This window comes from Elephas maximus, chromosome 4 (genome assembly GCF_024166365.1).
Source record: "Elephas maximus indicus isolate mEleMax1 chromosome 4, mEleMax1 primary haplotype, whole genome shotgun sequence".
Taxonomy (NCBI): domain Eukaryota; kingdom Metazoa; phylum Chordata; class Mammalia; order Proboscidea; family Elephantidae; genus Elephas; species Elephas maximus.
In genome coordinates, this window is record NC_064822.1 from 174,101,173 (window position 1) to 174,123,860 (window position 22,688).

The 22,688-nt window shown below is 39.6% G+C and overlaps 1 protein-coding gene across 1 annotated transcript; it reads left to right on the forward strand.

The window, feature by feature from the left end:
* Window positions 1-2,516: 2,516 nt before the first annotated feature.
* Window positions 2,517-22,687, forward strand: TMEM263 (transmembrane protein 263). The gene is made up of 3 exons (XM_049884270.1): window positions 2,517-2,796; window positions 10,499-10,568; window positions 15,144-22,687. Exons 2-3 carry the CDS (start codon window positions 10,505-10,507, stop codon window positions 15,428-15,430), a joined length of 351 nt encoding a protein of 116 aa, XP_049740227.1. The 5' UTR covers window positions 2,517-2,796; window positions 10,499-10,504; the 3' UTR covers window positions 15,431-22,687.
* The last annotated feature ends 1 nt before the right edge of the window (window position 22,688 follows it).

Sequence of the window (22,688 nt, forward strand, 5' to 3'; positions counted from 1 at the left end):
AAATTATGGATAACATTGCAAAGAGTGGGAATTTCAGAACACTTAATTGTGCTCATGAGGATGCTGTACATAGACCAAGAGGCAGTCATTTGAACAGAACAAGGGAATACTGCATGGTTTAAAGTCAGGAAAGGTCTGAGTCAGGGTTGTATCCTTTCACCATACTTATTCAATCTGTAAGCTGAGCAAATAATCTGAGGAACTGCATTATATGAAGAATGGGGCATCAGGATTGGACAAAGACCACTAACAACTTGTGATATGCAGGTGACACAACCTTGCTTACTGAAAGTGAGGAGGACTTGAAGCACTTTCTGAGCAAGATCAAAGACTACTGCCTTCAGTATGGATTGTATGTCAACATAAAGAAAACAAAAATCCTCACAACTGGACCAGTAGGCAACATCACGATAAATGTAGAAAAGACTGAAATTGTCAAGGATTTCATTTTACTTGGATCCAAGTTCAAGGCCCATTGAAACAGCAGTCAAGAAATCATACCACATATTCCATTGGGCAAATTTGCTGCAAAAAGCTCTCTCTAAAGTGTTAAAATGCAAAAATGTCACTTTGGGGACTAAGGTGCACCTCACCCAAGCCATGGTATTTTCAATCACTTCATATGCATGTGAAAGCTGGACAATGAAAAAGTTAGACTGAAGAAGAACTGATGCATTTGAATTACGGTGCTGGTGAATATTGAATATTGAATACACCATGGACTGCCAGAAGAGCAAACAAATCTGTCTTGGAAGAAGTACAGCCAGAATGGTCCTTTGAAGCAAGGATGGCAAGACTTTGTCTCACATACTTTGTACACGTTATCAGAAGGAACCAGTCCCTAGAGAAGGACATCATGGTAGGTAGAGGGTAATCGAAAAAGAGGAAGAGTCTCAATGAGATGGACTGACAGCAGCTGCAACAGAGCAATGATTGTGAGGATGGCACAGCACTGGGCAGTGTTTCCCTCTGTTGTACACAGGGTCACTATGAGTCAGCACCTAACAACCCGCACCACCACCACAGATGCTGCCAATAATCAAATTCTACTTTTAGATGATAAAATTTCTCCTTTTAGCTCTGGAAAATGAAAATATCTTAATGGTCTCAGCACTGTGGTCTAAGTGGATTTAATTAGGTGCTTTGACAAATCAATAATGAGGTGAAGCCATAAACTATATTTAGTTCATTCCACTTATGCCCTGTTTGAGACTTAGCTTCTTCCAGCATGCTTTCCTTGGTTAGCCTGTTTTATCCTGAGGTTCATCAACAGTTCCTAGTCAGTCGTCACCACTTTACTTTCTTATTGAAAAAAAAAAATTTTTTTTTGTGAGGTTATTTATTGGTTGTTTTACTTCTACATTTTATCTTGTAAAAGGAAAAATCTCACATTTATATAGGACTTTGCAGTTTTGCAGTTTATAAATTCATCTCATACCTACCATCTCTTTTAATCCTCTCAACTCACATGGGAAGGATTTGTTACCATCTTCATTTTATAGCTGGGAAAAGAGAGGCAAAGAGAAGTTAATAATAAATACCACTTATCTTGTTCAGCCTCATTTGAGCACCTTATCTTGTCCACTCCTCACAACCATACTGTGAGATGGATATAACAATCCTCACCTTGAAGCGCCCAGGAGGCCTCACACCACATATAACTTAGGTTCTGGCACAGCAGGGTAATAGTCCAGGGACTATAACTTCTTACCCACTACACGCTTCTCAACACCTTGTAGATTGGCAAGGAGAACCGTTGCCAAAGTTGCCAACGCTGGGAGACTTGAAAAGGCACTTAGTCGGTGTGTGGTGAGGAAGGGACACAAAGCCAGGTTTTGTAACTTCCAACTCAGTTTTCTTTTCAGTACCAAACACCCACTCTCTTCAACAAATATCGATTGCCTGGCAAGTCGTAGGCACCGCATTAAGCTTTGTGGTGATTCTGTCTAACGAGAGAAATTCTTAATCTCAATGAGCTCACTTCTAGGGCAGGAAAAAAAAATATATAAATAAGCACTGTCCCCACTCCTATCAGTTGGTCAGTCAAGGGGTGTAAAGTGCCCGCCTGAGGCGACGAAACGGGTGAAGCCCCAGCTAGACAATCTGCTGAGGGGGAGCAGGTAATGGAAGTAGGCTGAAGTCCCCGGGAACTGGGGCGAAGACGATGAATTTCGAGTGACCGTTACCGGGCAGCAGATCTCAAGCTTCGAGAAGCCGCCGTGACTCTCGCGCAGGGGCCAAGGCCTGGGCCAAAACGTTCCCCGGCTTCACGCCCCTCGCTCGATCTGATTGGACAGTGGGGAAGGGGGTGGGGCGACCCCGGAAGACGACGCGTGCGCAGGGAGGCTGGGGGTGCCCGTGGAGGCACCCAGGGGGCGAAGGGGAGGGAGCTGGGCTCGGAGGAGTGGGGGGCGTCGCGCGTGCGCACGGGGGGAGGCGGTGGGCCGGAGGCTGCTGGGAGGGCTGGGCAGTTCGAGAAACCGGTGGGCGTGTGCGGGGTCCGGGTGTGCGAGTGCGCGTGCGCGTCGGAGCTGGAGCGTCGGAGCCGGAGCCGCGGGAGTAGGCGGGAGCTGAGGAGGCGGCGGAGGGGGCGGGTCGCTTGGGGCGCCACGTCCGCAGCCAGAGGCAGCCGCCGCCGCCGCCGCCAACGGAGTCTCCTGGCTCCACAGCCTGCGGAGGCGTCTCCTGAGTCCGCGACTACCGCCCCAGGCCGCCTCAGGCCGCCTCAGCCCTCGTTGGTGCTGCCCACTCCCTCCTCTCGGCCCCAGCCCCAGGCTCCGGCCCGCGGCCCCGGCGGTGAGTAAAGCCGACTAGGAAGGCGGGGGGCGCCGGCCGGGCTTCCTGCCCTCCTCTCTCTCCTTCTTCCGCCAACCTTCGTGCGCTGCGTCTCCTCGCTCCGCAGGCCTCGTGCCCTGAGCGGGGCCTTTTGGGGGAACTGAGCGGGAAAGGGGGGGCGGGGCGACTTTGGGGGCGGATGGAGGTTTGCTGGCGGGGCTACTCTTCTTCCCACGTCCCTGATCCCCCTGTCATGGTTTGGGACTGGGGGCTTCCTTGGAGCCTGACTTCGTAGCTCTTTCGGGGTCGGGGCTGGGGTCGGGTGTCAGGCGCCTGGAAGAGGAATGTAGCGGGGTGACTTGTGTTCTGGGCTTCCCCGGCCCGCTAACTCCTGACCTGTTGATAAGCCGCTCTCTTGGGCGCACAAGACTTGGCTCTCTGTGGACTTCCCAGGTGGGAAGGTCTTACCCCACTCCTACCCTGAACCTGAAAATGTGGGAATGGAGAGGACGCTGGTGGCACCAAGGGGCGACTGGGGAGCGCAGGAGCACTCATCAGTGCCATCCCTGTCTCCTCTGTCTAAATAAAAACTGCCTGCTCTGCACACGCAGCTCCAAGGCTGGTCCCCAGGCTCCCACTTCCAACCAGATCGCCTCTCCTAAACCCTTCTTACATAGACGTTCTCTCACTCCACGGAGTGGGGGTGCGCTGGGTGTACACCGTGCAGCCGAGGGAGGAGGTGCCAAGTTCAGCGCTAGCCATGGCTTCTCCCGGGTCATTTTCTGCCTATCCTGCCACGTCACTCCCTCTGCTAAAGAGGAAAAAAAAAAAAAAAAAAAAGACTTGCTAGTGCCTAAAGGGATCAGTTGGGGGAGAAAAGGCCTCCAGAAAGGGTTTAGAAACACCTAGAGAAAGAGAGTTATTGTTTATTTAGTACTCCCTCAGCTGTGAAACGATTTCAAGTGAACATTTGTGCAAATTTCAGATGAAGAGACGTTATTTGCTATTTATGAGTACTTACTATATACTGTTGTTTTATCCTTTAGAACTTCCATGGGTGCGCGTGCTTTTTAAAGGGCTGTCCAGGAATATTGATATTACCCAGCAGCTATATAGGGTGTGTGTGTGTGTGTGTGTACAGGCCTGTTTTTACAAAAAAAGAGAGAAGTAACCTTTAAAAACCCATATGCATCCTGTTTTGCTTTTTTGTACTTTCATTTCTTTAGCTTTTGTTACAGCAGATTTACCAGAAACCAAGTAAAAATTTTTCCACATATAGAAAACATTAAAAACATATATAGAAAAACGTTAGAAAAGTTAAAGTTGTTACCACATTAGACAAATAAATAATGCAGGTCGTGTGTGTGTGTGTGTGTGTGTGTGTTCTAGAGCTTTACCTTTTTTGTTTTTTTCAGTCACTGAATGTTTGCTGTTTCCCTACTGCCTGAAGATGCCTCACTGGATAATTTATAAACTCCTTCTGAGTGGGACCTTTGTTGTTACACTGAAAGCTCAGTGCCTAACAGAGTGTCCAACGCACCGTAGGGATGCAAATATGTGTTCAACTAATGAGGTACAATTTAGTGGAGATGGCTGGTATAGTGGTTCTCTGGTTTGACAGAGTGTTGTAATTCTGCTTAAGGTTTAAGGACAACATCTACAAATTGTCACTAGGTATGCACTTACAAGTTTTACTGGCAGATTACTTTTTCTTCCCTGTCCCAGAGCACTTCCCTGCCAGATTCAGTGCATTTCTCATTGTCTATTTGTTGATGTAATGTAGGTGCCATCTTTAAAAGCAGCCTTTTCAGGATGGTTAACTAAACCAAAAACCAAACTCGTTGCCATTGAGTCGATTCCAACTCATGGCGACCCTATAGGACGGAGTAGAACGGCCCAGTAGGGTTTCCAAGGAGTGGTCGGTGGATTCAAACTTCCAACCTGAATGCTTAACCACAACACCACTAGGGCTCTTTGTTGTTATTATTGTCAGGTGCTGTCGAGTCGGTTCCGACTCATAGTGACCCTATAGGACTGCTCCATAGGGTTCCCAAGGAGCGACTGGTGGATTTGAACTGCTGATCTTTTGGTTAGCAGCAGAGCTCTTAACCACTACACCACCAGGGCTCCACCAGGGCTCCTAAAGAAGCCTAAAAACAGTAAGCTGGTGTTTTCGTATACACTGCTTTTTGATGCAGGTGTGCATTGAAGCTCTATATAAATGTATTTTTAAACTCTGTAGTTTGGCAAAGAAGCAGAAACGTGAGGGAGGATGTGGCAAAGTTCCTATATATAGAAGACTTGGAAGAGTTTAACTAATTCATTTAGTCTTCTTTTCCTTACACAGGGAAATTGGCACTTACTGTTTAATAACAGGTATTTTGAAGAGGCTTTTAAAGTAAATTGGTGTGCACTGTATTTTGTAGTTAGGTTTTGTATAACTTGTTCGTGTTATTTAACTTCATTTGGCGTAAGGAGAGTGGTATCCACAGGCAAGTATGGGAGTTCTTTTCAGACTTGGTTTCAATTATGAATTAAAACTTTGTGTATAAGATGTTACTGAAATCCACAAACAACATTGATTCATCTGTTTTCCTTAAAAAAAAAAAAAAAAGCTCCCTAAATGCATTTGTTTACTTATTTCTATTAGTGGAATAAATTACCCTCTAGGGAATAGTTATTAGTCTTTGGTCAGTGTATTTGCCACCTGCGGTGGTTCAGTGGTTAAAAGCTTGGCTGCTAACCAAAAGGTCAGCAGTTCGAAACCCCAGCTGCTCCTCGGAAACCCTATGGGGCAGCTCTTTGTCGTACAGGGTCATTATGAGTTGGAACCAACTCTACTGCAATGGGTTTTTTATAGCTATGATGTAGGAGCTCTGGTGGTACAATGGTTAAGTGCTCGGCTGCTAACTGAAAGGTCAATGGTTCAGTCCCACCAGCGGCTCTGTGGGAAAAAAGATGTGGCAGTCTGCTTCCATAAAGATTTACAGCCTTGGAGACCCTGTGGGGTAGTTCTACACTGTCCTATAGGGTCGCTATGAGTTGGAATTGACTCGATGGCAGTGGGTTTTGTTTGGTGAAAAATGCTTAAAGTAACTGCTAATAAATTTGCAGTCGTGATAAATAGTCTACAGTTAAGCAGTTGTTCACAATTCAGTATTTTCTAAAAAACTCACTTTTAACTGATTTTATTTAGTACTGTAATTTGTTCACATATCAAGACAAAAAGGTAGGATTGATTTATGTCCGTAGAATAAGTTAAATCCTTGTGCTCATAGAAGATTTTTCTTTTGTTTTTATTACTTTCTTTAAGAATACATTTTATTAAAAACTTGTATGTGTTATGAGATCCTAGAAAGCAGATATTTTTTATTTTTTGAATGAATGATGTCACAAACTGTTAAGTGCCCGGCAAGTTTATTCCCACTGGATCGTAAACTTTGGCTTAGAGAAGAACTTGTATATGGTTAATCACACAGAAATCTCAAACCCTAACAGGGTACCTGGCACATAGCAGGGACTCAGGTATATGTTGAACTAATGTCTCAGTGAATTTAATGAAGATGATGCGTCTGATGCATCACTTAAGGGTCATACTTGAAAATTGTGATTTTGACACTTTTTTTTGTCTGTTTTTACTTGTCTCTGTGGGTGTACTTTTAAATTTTACTAGCAAGTTATTTACCTTTCCCAGTTTTAGGAGATAAGGGGTGAGTTTGTCTTCATGATTCCCAATTTAAGAGAACAGGCCTCCTGTAGTGATGGTAGTGAATAGGAGATGCTGTCGCAGGGGAAATGGGAGTTGGATGATATCAGGCTCGAAGCCAAGGTAAAGTCTCTGAGTTTTATTGTGAGCACAATAGGAAGCAGTTGGAGGATTTTAAACAGAGGAATGACATGGTTAAACTGAAGCGAGGGCAAGGATGGAAGCTCGGAGACCAGTTAAGAGATTTTGCAGTATTTTAAGTAAAAGATTATGATGGTTTATTAGACTGAAGTGGTGGCAGTACAGGTGGTCAGAAGTGGTCGTATTTTGGGTTTACTCAGACAACAGAATTTACTGATGATTATGTGAGGATATAAAAAAGAGCAAGTCAAGGCCGACTCCTAGTGTTTGGCCTGAGCGTTCGTTGAGATAGAAAAAACTGGCAAAGTTCAAACCAGCACTCCATTTCACTGGATTACTGAAGTAGCCATTTACTGGATTTAATCGCCGTCCATCCATCTGTTTTTGCTTTAGTTAGCTTCTTAAATCTCAGATCTGACAAATGGTACTCTGCTCAGAAATCCTTCATGGCTTTTCATTGTCTACCCACAGAAGGATGAAGTCAGTTCATACCTGGATTAATTTGCATATATTTTGTATGCTATTGTGATATAAAGCAGCTCTAATCTTTTAAAGTGGTGGTCTTTTTTTTAATTACAAGATACAGTGCGGAAAAATTAAAAGCTTTTTTTTTTTTTTCTTCTCCCTAAGAGATTCTGTATTAGGAGGAGAGGGTAAGACTTTTAGTAGGGATTTGTAGGCTAGGAACCAGAAAGGCAGTTTTGAAATGTATACAGTTACTATTGTAATCATATTTGTTTTTAAACTCCAGCTAAACCGTGCAAGATGTTAGTGTTCATATAATTTCACCATATTTCTGTATAGAGTATGGTAGCTTCTGTTGACTGGTTGATCAGGTAGCTGGGCTCCTGGATCTGTGTGTGTGTATATGGTATGTAGATACTGGGATTACAGTGTTGAACAAGTTAGACAAAGGTCCTTACCCTCTTGGAATTTCTAGAGGGGAAAGACAGTGGCTCGAAAATAGTCGTATACTGTTGTGGAATTTATTAAATAGGCTTCTAATCTTAGAGGTGGGGCCAGAATATCTTTAATGTATATTTTAAATTTCTGGACAGTGAGGATCTGATGAAGTTTTTGTTCTCAGCCATATAGTTTATGGTTGAGTTGGAATTCAGGCCCAGGCTTTCTGATCGCAGAGCCTTAACCACTATGCTGTATAATTTGTCATGATCTTACCATGATGATATATCAAAGAAAATCGAAATATGAGTGGAAGTAAATGTAACTTTCTAGTTTGAGGGAGTTTAAACGTTAAGACAAATCAGTCAAAAAAGAACTCCTTGTCTTAATAATGCACCAGCTGACACTTTTTTTTGGTCAGAGATTATATATTTTATTACTTTTTAAACCTTAAGTGTGTATGGGATGACAAACTAGACCAGGATAAGATACGTGCTCTTGAGCCAGAGTTTTCGACTGTTGTTGTTAGTTACTGTTGAGCCCATTTCAACTCATGGCAACCCCACATGGGCAGCGTAGAACTGCTTCACGGGGTTTTCAACTAGAGCAACTAAAAGATATTTACTAAACACATGGCATGTGCTGCTGGACTCCTGTGGAGTACAGTGAAGTCCCATTTTACACAGGATTTAGGTTTTAAAGACATTGCAAGATGAATTACATGAGTTAAAAATCACCCTTGAAAATCCGTACTTTCTCGTGACCTCTACCTCTACCAGTCTCATCCGTGCCACCAACATTTTTCGCCTGGATTACTGAAATAGTGTCCTGACAGGTCTTTATGCCTTTATGCTTGCCCTCTTACCTGTTTTCCTCAAGTAGCCGGAATGATCTTTTAAAAATGTAAATCAGAGCATGCTAGTCCCCTTTTGAATGCTTTTCGCTGACTTCCTGTCCCAGAGTAAGTGTCAGACTCTCCATTTGGATCTCCCTCTGACCTCCTCTCCTGCGCCCTTTAAAATGGGCCAGCCATACTCTTCGCTGTTTCTAGAACTCCCCAGGCAGGCCCCCACCTTGGCCTTTGCTCTTGCTGTTTCTTCTCCCTTGAGGGTCTTCACCCAGATGTCTTGTTTCCTTACCTCCTTTGAGATATCGCATCACGGACCTCACTACATCCTCTTTGCTGCCATCCCTCTTAGTGAATTGTTTTCTCTGTGGCATTTGGACATCATCTGACATATAGTATAAACCAATTGCCGTCAAGTCGAATTCCGACTCCTGCGCCCCTATAGGACAGCATAGAACTGCCTCATATGACTTCCAAGGCTGTAAATCTTTACGGAAGCCACGTCTTTCTCCCACGGAGTGGATGGTGTTTTTGAACTGCTGATCTTTACGTTAGCAGCTAAGTGCTTAACCTCTGTGCCATTAGGGCTCATCACAGTCTTTGTATATTTGTTTGGAGTCCCTGGGTGGTGCAGAGGGTTAACATGCTCAGTTGCTAACCCAAAGGTAGGAGGTTTGACTCCACCCAGGGGTACCTCAGAAGAAAGGCCTGGGGATCTATTTCTGAAAAATCAGCCATTGTAAACGCTATAGAGCACAGTTCTACCCTGATATTTATGAGGTTACCATGAGCCCGAGTCAGTGTCAACTGGTTGTATTTGTTTATTGTTTGTTTTCTCCCACTAGAGTGTCCATTACATGATTGTAGGGATTTTTTTTTGATCTGTATCGATCACTGTAACATCCTGTACACCCCAAAACATTGCCTGGTCCATATAGATACTCAGTGTTTGTTAATTAACGTATTGAAGTATTTGTCAAAAAATTAATCATTAGTTTTTACAATAGCCTTCTTAATCTCTGTTGTATATCGAGAAATAAAGTAACTTAGGCTTCAAGTTTATGTGACCAGGAGATACTAGATGATTGCTGGGATCACAGCCGTAGAGTTCTCCCAAGACAGTGTATGATAAAGAACACTTTTAGACTTTTTAATCTTAACTTAGTCAAGTGAATTTAAAACCAAATGTATTAAGACAGTAAAAGAAATTGAGAAAAGAAAGTTTAACCATATTTTCTTCATCTCAACATACCTTACTTAAAAACTAGTTGCCATGGAGTCAGTTTTGACTTATGGTGACCCTGGGAACTCTTGCTTCCTTCTTAAAAACAAAAAAACCAAACCCACTGCCATCAAGTCAATTCCAACTCCCAGTGACCCTATAGGACAGAGTAGAACTGCCCCATAGTGTTTCCTAGGCTGAAATCTTTATGGAAGTAGACTGCAACATCTTTTTCCCATGGAGTGGCTGGTGGATTCCAACCACAGACCTTCCAGTTAGCAGCTGAGCACTTCACCACTGTGCCACCAGGACTCCTTCCTTCTTAGGTGCCCTTATTATTTTATATAGAGGTAATCATAGAACATATTTTCTTTCATAGAAAATGTTTGAATTCTGTTGTTGATTCTGTTCCTAAAGGTCTAACTAAAAACAACAACAAAAAAGTCATCAGAACTCATCTCTCATTGATTCATGTTGGTGGTAATCATCTTCAGAGGTGAAGGATGTCATTTTTTTAGTTACGGTGTAGGCCCGTCTTTAAGCCTATTATGAAGTAAATTGTGATTAAGTTAACTAACATCCTGTAGGAGGACTCACTTAAAGTTGTAGCCAGCTAACCCCAGCCTTCCAATTCTCTTTCAATTAGTAATTTTCAGTTTAAGTTGAAGCTCTCTGCTTAATGTTTCAGCTCAGATTTTTATGTCCACTGGTGTAACTTAAAGTATTTCATAAATGCCACAATATGATCTAGAGAGAAATAAGATGAAGTAGCCTTTTGGTAGGTGTTTTAAAATGTTGTTTACCTGAATAAAGTTGATTAAGCCTTAAATCAGCTTGTGATAAAAGCTGGTCTCACAGGTTGAGGTTAAAGTGAAATATAAATTTTTTTTTTTTTTTTTTTAAGGAAATCATGGATCAGGCAGATAAAAACCAACAAGAAATCCCATCATACCTTAGTGATGAACCACCAGAAGGTAAGAATACATCTACAATAGTAAGAATGGAAAAAATATCCTGGTGAATTAAAGCTCCGATTGTTTTTATTAAATTTAAAGTAATGTAACTCATTTAACTTGTCAGTAACTATATTGCAGAAAATAATTGAAGATAAACATTTTAAGCCTGTAATAAGAAAACACAAATATCGATAACTATTTTATTGTATAAGATCTATTTTCCACCACTCTTTTATTCTTTTAAGGCCATTTCATGAGTAAGAGAGTATCCTTTTACTTGTGTAGGGTAGGGTAGGGAGGAAGGATGAACTATGTTTAGTTTTAATGTAGTGTGTATAAAAAAAATCACTTAAGATTTATTGATAAACTCATTATTCATTACAATATAGTTGTATTTCTATTTCTGCATGGTCTTGGGGTCTGCTTAATTTGTTTTTCTAAATTATAGTTCTCTTTCACTTTGAAAATTGTGACATCATGAATCATTTTATTCTTACCTTTACTTCAAAAAATACTTGGAAACACTAACTGCACACACAGTGTCCTGACTCTATATATAAGGTTATTACAGGCATTTTTATTTATGGTTTTGGTGTAGAATATTACTAACATTGATCCATATTGTGATCTCCTTGGAGAATTGCATGTTTATACAGGATAGTTATAAAACTGAAGAAAGAAATTGGGAAATAAGGTATGAAGTGGTTGACTGCTGGAAATAGGGTAGCAGACAGACTTAGGATGTCTCTGGGAAGAGGCTAGGGCTAGAAGTGGTGACTTTAGGTATTGGATTTTCTTCCTAGCTCTGTTACAGACTTGTATAAACTTTTCTTCATATACTTCTTCTTATGTTGGTAGGCAAAAATGAAATTGCTAGGAAACATACATAATGAAAAGTGCATACTTATGCCAAAAGAAGATGGAGGTAACTAATTAGGGTTTGTTTAGCTTTTTGGTTTTTGTGGAAATTTTTTTTTTTTTTTGGTGGAGGAAGAGCCTGGAATATTATTGGCTCAGCTCTTTTTCTTTATTTTTTTTTAGGACTAGAACCATGACGTTTTGAAAAGAAAAGTTAGGCCTCTTTGAGAAAGTTAACCAGGACTTTGTGAGAAAAAAGTGAGAAAAGTGATAAATAAAGGCTATCCAGGAGCATGATTGTCAACGAAGAGAACAAAGCCACAGGAATGTCTATATGTCAACCTGCTAAATAAAAATAATCTACAAAGCAGTTAATTTATATGGTGGTAATCATAAGGGGAGGTCCCTGGGTGGCACAAATGGTTGCGGTTGTCTACTAACCTAAAGGTTGGTGGTTCAAACCCACCAGTGATACCATGAAAAGAGAGGTAGGGTGACCTGCTTCCATAAAGTTTACAGCTAAGAATACCCTGTGGAGCAGTTCTGCTCTGTAATACATGGGGTCCCCATGAGCCGGACTCACAGCAATGGGTTTGGTTTGGTAGTCTGCAACTAAAGACATGAACGGCGTTAATATTCATCTGCTTAAAAAAAATTTTTTTTTTTTTATTAGGAATAGTTACTTGTCTTCATTAAATGCATGTACACAAAATTTGATATGACAGAATTTTATAAGTATTCAGCATGAGGCAGTTACCTTATTTCTCAAATCAGAATTTTCCCCCTTTTCCTTGTGCCATCGACCTGTATTAGAAAAGAATTACCAATTACATAATCCTTTCCATCATAATTTCATAATAGTTCAAATGTTTGCCTATATCTTCAGTCTAGTAATGCATCCTCAGCCATTTCCATTTTAAGATTTATATTAACTATGATTATTACTGAAATAATTTTAATAAGAAAATGTTTGGTTTTTATAAATCCAGCTATTTGTATGCATGTGTGTGCTCTTTCTGTGTACATGCACACACAAAGTTTTCCCACTTGTGATAGGATGTAAAATCTTCAAACAATGAAAAGAGAAAACTATCTTGGTAAATTTGTGCCTTATATATTAGAAAAACTCAATTTTCAGAATTTTTTCTTTTTGTATAGGATAGTCATATATTTATACATTTTTCGGGTTCAAAAAAATTTATTTATTTATTTTTAGATGAAAGCTTACAGAGCAAATTAGTTTCTCTTTAAACAATTAATACACATGTTTGTGACACTGGTTACCAACCCCACTATGTGTCACTACTCTCCCCTTCTCAATCTTGGGTTCCGCATTAGCGGCTTCCCTGTCTCCTCTTGCCTTCTTGTCTTTGCCCCTGCGCTGGTGTACCCCTTAGTTTTGTTTTATGGGCCTGTCTAATCTTCGGTTGAAGGGTTAACCTCAGGAGTGACTTGAGTACTGAGTCAGGATAGTCATATATTGACAGCATGGTCAAATGTTTTCAGTTTCCCACTGCTACCTTCTCTGGTAACCTCATTCTGCTATAATTACCAGTGGCTTCGGTGATCTTAGTTGGACTTATGTGTCCAAGAATTTACCTTTATTTGTGTGAGATTGTGTTTTCTCAGTGGTTAAAACCTGAATTGTATGGTTTACCAAATATTTTCCCATGAAGTTTAGAAAAACACCATTGTTCACTTGGTGTTGCCTAAGTCATTACATTATAAAGAGACAAAAGGCATGTGCTCATTTGAGGCTGGGACAAGCAAATTTTTATGAAATCTTTTGCCAGTCATTTTGTGCTTGAGTTTGAGGTTACGTGCCAGTTTGAGTGGTTCCTTTAAAAAAAAAAAAACCCACCAAATACAACAAAACACCCAAACAAATAAACCAAAGAGACTCAATGATTTAGATAAATCTGAATTTTTCATATTGATGTTACCTTTCTGTGGGGTATCTGTGGAGTTTTTTTTAAAATTAGATGCTTAAAGTAGACCGTGTTCCATAAGAATTACTGGGACAGTGATTTAAGAACTAATCTTACAGTTTGTCAGTACTTACTTACATCCAAATATAAATAATTTCAAGTAGGGAACAAGACTTTAAATGATGAATAGTTTTCCTATTTTCACATAGCATTATCTTTTTAAATTCATCATTAAGGAGCACATAGAGCAGAAACCCAAATATTTAAATCAATGGTTCTCAAACTTGTTGGTCTCAGGGCTCTTTTACACTCTAAAAAATAGAAGACCCCGAAGAGCTTGTACCTTTGTGGGTTATATTTAATATTTACTATATTAAGAATAAAAACTGAAAAGTTTACATATTTAGTTCATTTAAAAAACACACTAAACCCACTACAGTTAACATGACTGGCATATTTTTATGTAAAGTAACTATTTTCCAGGAAAAAAAAAATTGTCAGAAGGGTGGCATGGTTCTTATATTTTTGCAAATCTCTTTAATGTCTGGATTAATGAGAAGACAACTAGATCTCAAAGCTGCTCCTGCATTCGGTCTGTTTTGTTATCACATGTCACGTAGCCTCTGGAAAACTATTGTACACTTGTGACAGAATGAAATTGAAAAGGCAAAATGATATCTTAGTATTATTTTGGTAATAAATTTTACCTCGTGGAACCTCTGAAATGGTCTCATGGATTCCCAGAGGCCCCAGACCAGACCTTGAGAACCACTGCTCTCAATTAAAAGAGTTGTTTCAGTAATGACTGAATTTTTTTATATCAAGGAAATGAAGGCTAAATAATTTATCTTTTTATTCCTTCATGTTCCTCTTTTTAAAAATTGTGTTGAAATATATACATAACAAAATATTTGCCATTTTGACCATTTTTGTGTACAATTCAGTGACATTATGTTGTGCATCCGTCACTACTATCCAAATTTTTCATCACCCTTAAGCAATACCTCCCCATCTCGCTCTCCCACCCATCTCGGTGACTGCTAAGAAGCTTTGATCTCTGTGCATTTGCCTGTTCTGGATATTTCATATAAATTGGATCATGTAATATTTGTCCTTTTGTGTCTGAGTTATTTAACTCAGCATGTTTTCAAGGTTCATAATGTTGTATCGTGTAGCAGGTAGCAAAGCGTCCTTTCTCTTATGCCTGAATAATAATCCCATTTCATGTATATGCCACATTTTGTATTGGTCTACAAGTATCTGTTTGAGTCCCTGCTTTCAAATCCTTGGGGTATGTATGTAGGAGTGAAATTGCTGGGTAATATGGTAGTTCTAAGTTTAACTTTTTAAGGAGCCACCAAAATGTTTTCCACAGTGATAGTACCATTTTATGATCCCACAGCAGTGGATGAGGGTTCTGGTATCCCTACATCCTTGTCAACATTTGTTATTTTCCTTTTAGGATATAATATAAAGGTAGTTTATTAACAATTACAAAGGTACATCAAAGAAACATTTAAAATAGAATTCTGTTTTATAAAAGTTGTCTTCTCTGAAGCATTTCTTATAATACATACTCAGATATTTTAAAAGCGTGTGTACAACTGTAAATTGTTATGTATGTATTAACGGAAGAGCTATTCTTTTGATTTTATGTGATTGGCCTTATCAAATCAACCTGCTGATGGTTAGAAAGTCAGGTTACTTAGTGATTTGTAGTGCTCTTTTTATTTATTTAAAAAAATTTTTTCTGTAGTGCTTTTTAAAGTCTCGTATTTGACTTTCTCATAATATTTTCTTTCATTAGGTTCAATGAAGGATCACCCACAGCAGCAGCCAGGCATGTTGTCCCGTGTGACTGGAGGTATCTTCAGTGTTACAAAGGGAGCCGTTGGTGCCACCATTGGTGGTGTGGCTTGGATTGGTGGAAAGAGTCTGGAGGTGACCAAAACAGCTGTTACAACTGTACCTTCCATGGGAATAGGGCTGGTGAAAGGGGGCGTGTCTGCTGTGGCTGGAGGTGTTACAGCTGTTGGGTCTGCTGTTGTAAACAAAGTGCCCTTAACAGGAAAGAAAAAAGACAAATCGGACTAAAATTTGGAGATACATGTGATCTCCACAGCATTATGATGCCAGTGGCATTGAATTGCTAAATTATGGACTACAACCAAGTCACCTATTTTGGACGTTTATCTTCTAAACTGCTGTGTTGAAAGTATTGATGACTGGCATTCATCTAAAAAGAAGAGACCAATACTAGCACAGTGTATGAAGGTTTCTCATACTTAAACTCCAGCTTTTTATCTGGTAAAATGTTACATTTATTCACTTGTAACTGAAGATACGGTATGTTTGCATATTTACTATAAGTCTTTCGGTTTGACTAAAAATGTGAAAGTTGAATTCCGTGGGTGATCTTTACAGTTCCATATGTGTGATGTGCCAGGTAACTCGTCTGCCCCTTAAGAAGGGAACCTTGAACTACATAAACTATACCTTTGATGTGCCTAATAGTTTCAGATGTCTTAGTTTTTTTTTTATAACCATAGTTGATTAGGCCAAGGGGCCTTCTTTTCTTATTTAAGCTGGTAAAAGTAGAGGGAATTAGAGAGTTTTAAAAGATAAATGGCTTTATGATACCAAGTGCTAACCATCTTATGTTAGGTATGCATTCTGTTCATCTATAATTGATGCCTTACAAAAGAAAACATTTTTTTTAATACCCTGTATGTGTAGTTCTTAGAATTACCTATATGGATTCTTTTAAAGATTGCGAAATTAGTTTTCCCTCTTAAGAATCTCAGGAGTAGTGGGGTAAAGGCATTTCTTGCTGTCTGCGGCTAAGATAACGTTTAACTGTTGGTAGTTATAAGCAGATTGTACACTTCAACCTGGATTCATGCTCCATTGTTAATACACCTCCCAGTGCCTAAGGAATATTTCTTTACTGGTCAGAAGCTATGTGGGAAGAGTTTCATATTAAGAACAAATAATTAATAAATAATTTTAAGTTCTTAAGAATTACCTAAAGCATCCAAGACAGAAAAAAAATTCCTATTTTATATCTCCAGGATGGCGTAAATTGGTAAAAAACACAGTAAAAGCAACTACAAAATATGTGAGGACTATTTTATATGGAAGAAAAGGGGCTCCATAGATTAGTTTCAAATGTAAAATATGTATAAGTGCTTTCAAAAAGTTTATCTAGGTTTTTAAAATATAAGTGATCTTATATTTCTTAAAGGCAGTTGTAGATGTTGTACCAAGTCCGTTTCAGGAAATTGAGGTTTTTGATTGTGAGTGGAAGTGTGCGCCACGTCTCAGCATGTCTCATCATGTCTCATTCAGTCTCACAAAGTATGCTTAGCTCAAATTCATTTTTTTGTTTCATGTTCCATGTTCAATATTATAAAAATTTAACAACTGGCGTATATATTTGGCATTCCTCTTAAACAAAGGGTTATAATCCAAGCCTGAAAAATCGCAGAATTTTATACTTAATATGGAAATTTGCCTCCACTCCAAAGAGGGCAGTGGTGATGCAGTAATAAGTCAAGACAGCCTTCCTGACACAGCCACATTATAATGTGGACCCAGCAAATGGGTAAGAATATAACTGAATTTTTAAAAGCTTTCAAAATACCCACAGGGATTTTAAGGAATTCATTAAGGAGTTCTGTCTAGTTCATGAGGAATTAAATGGTCATTTGTTTCATGCAGTAGGATTTAAGGTTTATTTGTTGGTATATCTTGTCAAATGCCACAGTTAGCAAGGAGATTAAAAAAAAAAACTACAAAAATAATAGATGAACACTAAATAATGATCTAAATAATGGAATTGGAGAACTTGTTCCTAATTGGAAGAGATTATTGCTTCACTGCTAGTTTATATTTCTAATTTATCTTCTACAGTTAGGCTTTGCTTTGCTTGCATATTTATTTTAAACTTTGTCTTTAAAATTGCTCGAGTAAAAATGGTTGTAATTAATTTTTGCTACAGAAGAGCCACCTGTTACTTTATCTCATCAAGTTTCTTCTAAATTCTAAACTATAGCTTTGTTCCGGAGGGACTTTTGCAGTGAGGGCAGAGAACCGTTCAGATGTTTGCTTGGTTATAGAGGTTTCTGTTGAAATGAACTTGCCATTTGATGGTACGTACAGCTGCACACTTCATCCTTTCCCAGTTTATTTACGTAGACTAGCGGTTTGACCTGTTAAGCAGGACTACTTCACTTCAAAAAACTAAAAGTTGTTATATATACCTGGAGGCATCTACTATTCAACTTATCTTTTGAGTGGGTATTTGGCACAATGAGGATAAACACATGTGGACCCACTTAAATGACTGATCTAATAATGTTGACATTATGAATCCTGTACTTAGTGAAATGTCAGATGAAAATAACTGAATAATTTTTTTTGTTTTTGTATTTGTATTAAGGGGATAGGAAAAGAACACAGGAATCTGTTATAAAGCACTATGACCTGCAAAGATGAAATGTTTCATAAGGATCTAAGGAAATAAAGGACATTTTAAAACAGGGTAATCTTCTTAAAATTTTTAGTTACATAGCAGTTCAGAGAATCCTGTAGCCAAATAGAACAAACATGGCTAAACATCCCCAAATATGTATATTGGTGCCCTCATGACAGTGAAATACAAAAATATTTTACACTTTAATAAAGATTAAAAATGTAGATTTCTAGGTTTTACCTGAACTTGAATCTCTGTAGGGTGGGGCCCAGGACTTTGCATTTTAACAAGCTTTGCAGGTGATTCTTGTACACAGTGAAGTTTGAGAACTGATGGAGGAGCTATAAAATAGGGAGCACATCTCTCTGCCCAAGCTGCTGTGGAACCAACCTAGACTTCCCACACCAAAAGATTCAAAGGGATGGGGACTTGTAGGGGGAGGACGGAAAATTGTTATCTTTTGGGGCATCTACATACCTGCCAGGTACTGTCCATATAGTATCTAATGTAATCAATATGAAGGAAGTGCCTTTATTTCCTTTTTACAAATAAGGAACTGACTTTCAATGTTAGTTGAATTTCACATATCACTTTTGAATTAGTGTAAGTCACAGCCTCTCCAACTCATGTCCAGAAACAGAAGTGGAGCTACTTAATAACTACTATATACGCTGTTGACATTCAGGGCTGCCTGCATGCTTGATTTACCAGGCTAGAACTTGAGCTCGCTGGAAGTTTTCCAAATGTTCATATTTACTTGGAGAGCTAATTTACATTTTGCTACAGAAAGAGTTTAGTGTAATAACACATAAAACCTATGTGGGAAATAATTTGATTTTATTAGATAATTTTGTTAGAGCTGTTTTTCACAGGGAACATACAATTTGACTGTAGCATATTATGCCAGGATATCTCCCTGTCCTATGTTTTTAAAATTCTGTTTCATAATATCTGAGTGAGAATGTAAGAATGTTGGGAAAGTTAAAGCAGAACTATCTTAGAGGTTCAGGAGCTAAAATAAATGGAATGGAATCTGGCTTAAAAAAAAAAAATGTATACAGCATATTTGAGCATGAAGGTGGATTAAAACAATTAAAAAAAAAACTTTTAGATTGTTAGAAATGTATTTCTGTACCTCTGGTTCTCTGTGTCTGGACACGAGCAGCTGAATTTTGCAGTGGTACTAACTAGTCTCTATAAATTAATGGCCACAGATCACACACAGCCAGACATTCCTAATATTCCCTCTTACGTGTTCACTTTCTTACTTCTCAAAATGACTGTTTCATCCCTTCTAGCCCTTTTGCTATGCTTCCTCCCTTCCGTTCTTCAGTTCTTTTTGGGCGGTGTGGGAGCTGGGGGACAAGACAGCAACTCCCTGGCCTCTCGTACCACTCAGTCCAACAACCGCCTGTGTGTGTTTCCATGTTCTGTGCCTTCCCTCTTTACAGTGGACCAGGACCGCTATCTGGGCTCTTCTTCACTTCCCCGAGAATAGGCATCCTGCTGTTTTTCCATCTCTTACCAGTTTCTTTTGGGTCAGAACCATCAAGCACATAAGCATGTTCTAGTATTTGCTTTCTCCATTTCTCTGCTTCCCTCTGCAGCAAAAATTCTTGAAAAAGTTTGCAGCCTTATCTTTCTCTTCGGCTCACTCCAGTTGCCTTTCTACCTAGTCTATTCCACCAGAATTACCCAGTAAGGCCAACCGTGATTTATTCTTTGCCAGATCCCTTGGTTACATCTCTGTATTACAGTTTGCTGATGTGGCATGACTCAAAATGAGAAGAAACAGCTACAAACATCCCTTAACAACTAGAACATGGAATGTACAAAGTCTGAGTCTACGAAAACTGGAAATCATCAAAAAGTAAATGGAATTGCATAAACATCAATTTCCTAGGCATTAGTGAGCTGAAATGGACCGGGTATTGGCCATTTTGAATCAGACAATGATAGGTCTGCTATGCTGGGAATGACAAATTGGGGAATGGTGTTGCATTCGTCGTCAAAAAGAACATTTCAAGATCTATCCTGAAGTACAACATTGTGAGTGATAGGATATCACTACGCCTACAATGAACACCAGTTAATATGACTGTTATTCAAATATGCACTAAGGCCAAAGAAGAAGAAATTGAAGATTTTTACCAACTTCTGCAGTCTGAAATTGATCGAACATTGCAGTCAGGATGCATTGATAATTTCTAGTGACTGGAATGCGAAAGTTGGAAACAAAGAAGGATCAGTAGTTGGAAAGTATGGCCTTGGTGATAGAAACGATGTTGGAGATCGAATGATAGAATTTTGCAAAGACCAATGACTTCTTCATTCCAAATACTTTTTTTCAGCAACACGAATGATGACTGTACACATGGACCTCACCAGATGGCATACACAGGCATCAAATCAACTACATCTGTGGAAAGAGACAGTGGAAAAGCTCAGTATCATCAGAATAAGGCCAGGGGCGAACTGTGGAACAGACCAACAATGGCTCATATACAAGTTCAAGTTGAAGCTGAAGAAAATTAGAACAAGTCAACAAGAGCCAAAGCACAACCTTGAGGATATCCCACCTGAATTTAGAGACCATTTCAAGAGTAGATTTGATGAGTTGAACACTAATGACCAAAGACCAGATGATTTGTTGAATGACATCAAGGACACCATACATGAAGAAAGCAAAAAGTCATTAAAAAGACAGGAAAGAAAGACTAAAATGGATGTCAGAAGAGACTCTGAAACTTGCTCTTCAACGTCGAGTAGCTAAAGTGGATGGAGGAAATGATGACGTAAAAGAGCAGAAAAGAATTATTTCAAAGGGCACCTTAAGAAGACGAAGTAAAGTATTATAATGGCGTGTGCAAAGACCAAAAGGCAAGAACATGCTCTGCATTTCTCAAGCTAAAAGAACTGAAGAAAAAATGCAAGCCTAAAGTTGCAATACTGAAGAATTCTACAGAGAAAATACCAAATGAATGCAGGAAGCATCAAAAGAAGATGGAAGGAGTACACAGAGTCACTGTACCAAAAAGAATTGGTCGACATTCAACCATTTCAGGAGATAACATATGACCAGGAACCAATTGTACTGAAGGAAGAGGTCCAAATTGCATTGAAAAAGGGACTGGCAAAAACCAAGGCTCCAGGAATTGACGGAATAACAATTGAGATGTTTTAACAAACGGATGCAGTGCTGGAAGTGCTCAGTTTTCTATGTCAAGAAATTTGGAAGACAGCTACCTGGCCCACGGACTCGAAGAGATCCACATTTAGGCCTATCTCAAAGAAAGGTGATCCAGGGGAATTTGCAGATTATCAAACAATATCATTAATATCACAGGCAAGTAAAATTTTTGGAGATCATTCAAAAGCAGCTGCAGCAGTACATCGACAGGGAACTACCAGAAATTTAAGGCAGATTCAGAAGAGGACGTGGAGCCAGGGATATCACTGCTGATGTCAGATGGATCCTGGCTGAAAGCAGAGAATACCAGAAAGATGTTTACCTGTGTTTCAGTGACTATGCAAAAGCGTTTGCATGCATCTTATATTAGGGATAACATTTCAGAGAATGTGAATCCCAGAACACTTAATTATTGTGCTCGTGAAGAACCTGTACATAGATCAAGAGGCAGTTGTTTGAACAGAACAAGGGGATACTGCATGGATTAAAGTCAGGGAAGGTTTGTGTCAGGGTTGTATCCATACTTATTCAATCTGTATGCTGAGCAAATAATCTAAGAAGCTGGATTTGGTATTAGGATTGGAGGAAGACTCAAAACAACCTGTTAACGCAGATGACACGACCTTGCGTGCTGAAAGTGAAGAGGACTTGAAGCACTTACTAATGAAGATCAAAGACCACAGCCTTCAGTATGGATTACACCTCAACATAAAGAAAACAAAAATCCTCACCACTGGATGAATAAGCAACATCATGATAAATGGAGAAAAGACTGAAGTTGCCACAAATTTGATCTTACTTGAATTCACAATCAGCACCCATGGAAGCAGCAGTCAAGAAATCCAATGATGCACTGCATTGAGCAGATCTGCAAAAACCACTTTAAAGTGTTAAAAAGCAAAGATAGCACCTTGAAGACAAGGTGCGCCTGACTCAAACCATGGTTTTCAGTCGCCTTGTGTGCAGAAGCTGGACAATGAATAAGGAAGACTGAAGAAGAATTGATGCCTTTGAATTACGGTGTTGTCAAAGAATATTGAATATACCACAGACTGCCAAAAGAAAGAAACCTGTCTAGGAAGAAGCCCAGGCAGAATGCTCCTTAGAAGGTAGGATGGTGAGATGACTTCTCACATACTGTGGACATGTTATCAGGAAGTACCAGTCCCTGGAGAAGGACATGCTTGGTAGAGGGTCTGTGAAAAAGAGGAAGACCCTCAAGGAGAGGGATTGACACAGGGGCTCCAACAATGGGCTCAAGCAGAATGATTGTGAGGATGGCGCAGGGCTAGGCAGTATTTTATTCTGTTGTACTTAGGGTTGCTATGAGTCAGAAGTGACTTGATGGCACCTAACAACTGAATCCTAGTTGGCCTATCAGTGGCATTCACTGCTGACCACGCCCTCTTCTTGGCTGACTTTTTCCTCTGCTCAGCCTTTTCCAGGCGTGGGCAGCCACCCTACTTCAAATCTACATTCTTTTTTTCAGGCAGTGTCATCTAGATCCATGGCTTTAAATACCATAGAGATGCAGATGACTCCCAAATATATATCTCCAGTCCTGATTTCTCAATTCCAGACTTAGCCATTTGCTTGTCATCTCTACTTGTATGTCTAGTAGGCATGTCAAAATTGACATCTAAAATAGAAGTAAGGTGACCATATACCACAGAATGTACTCTAAATTG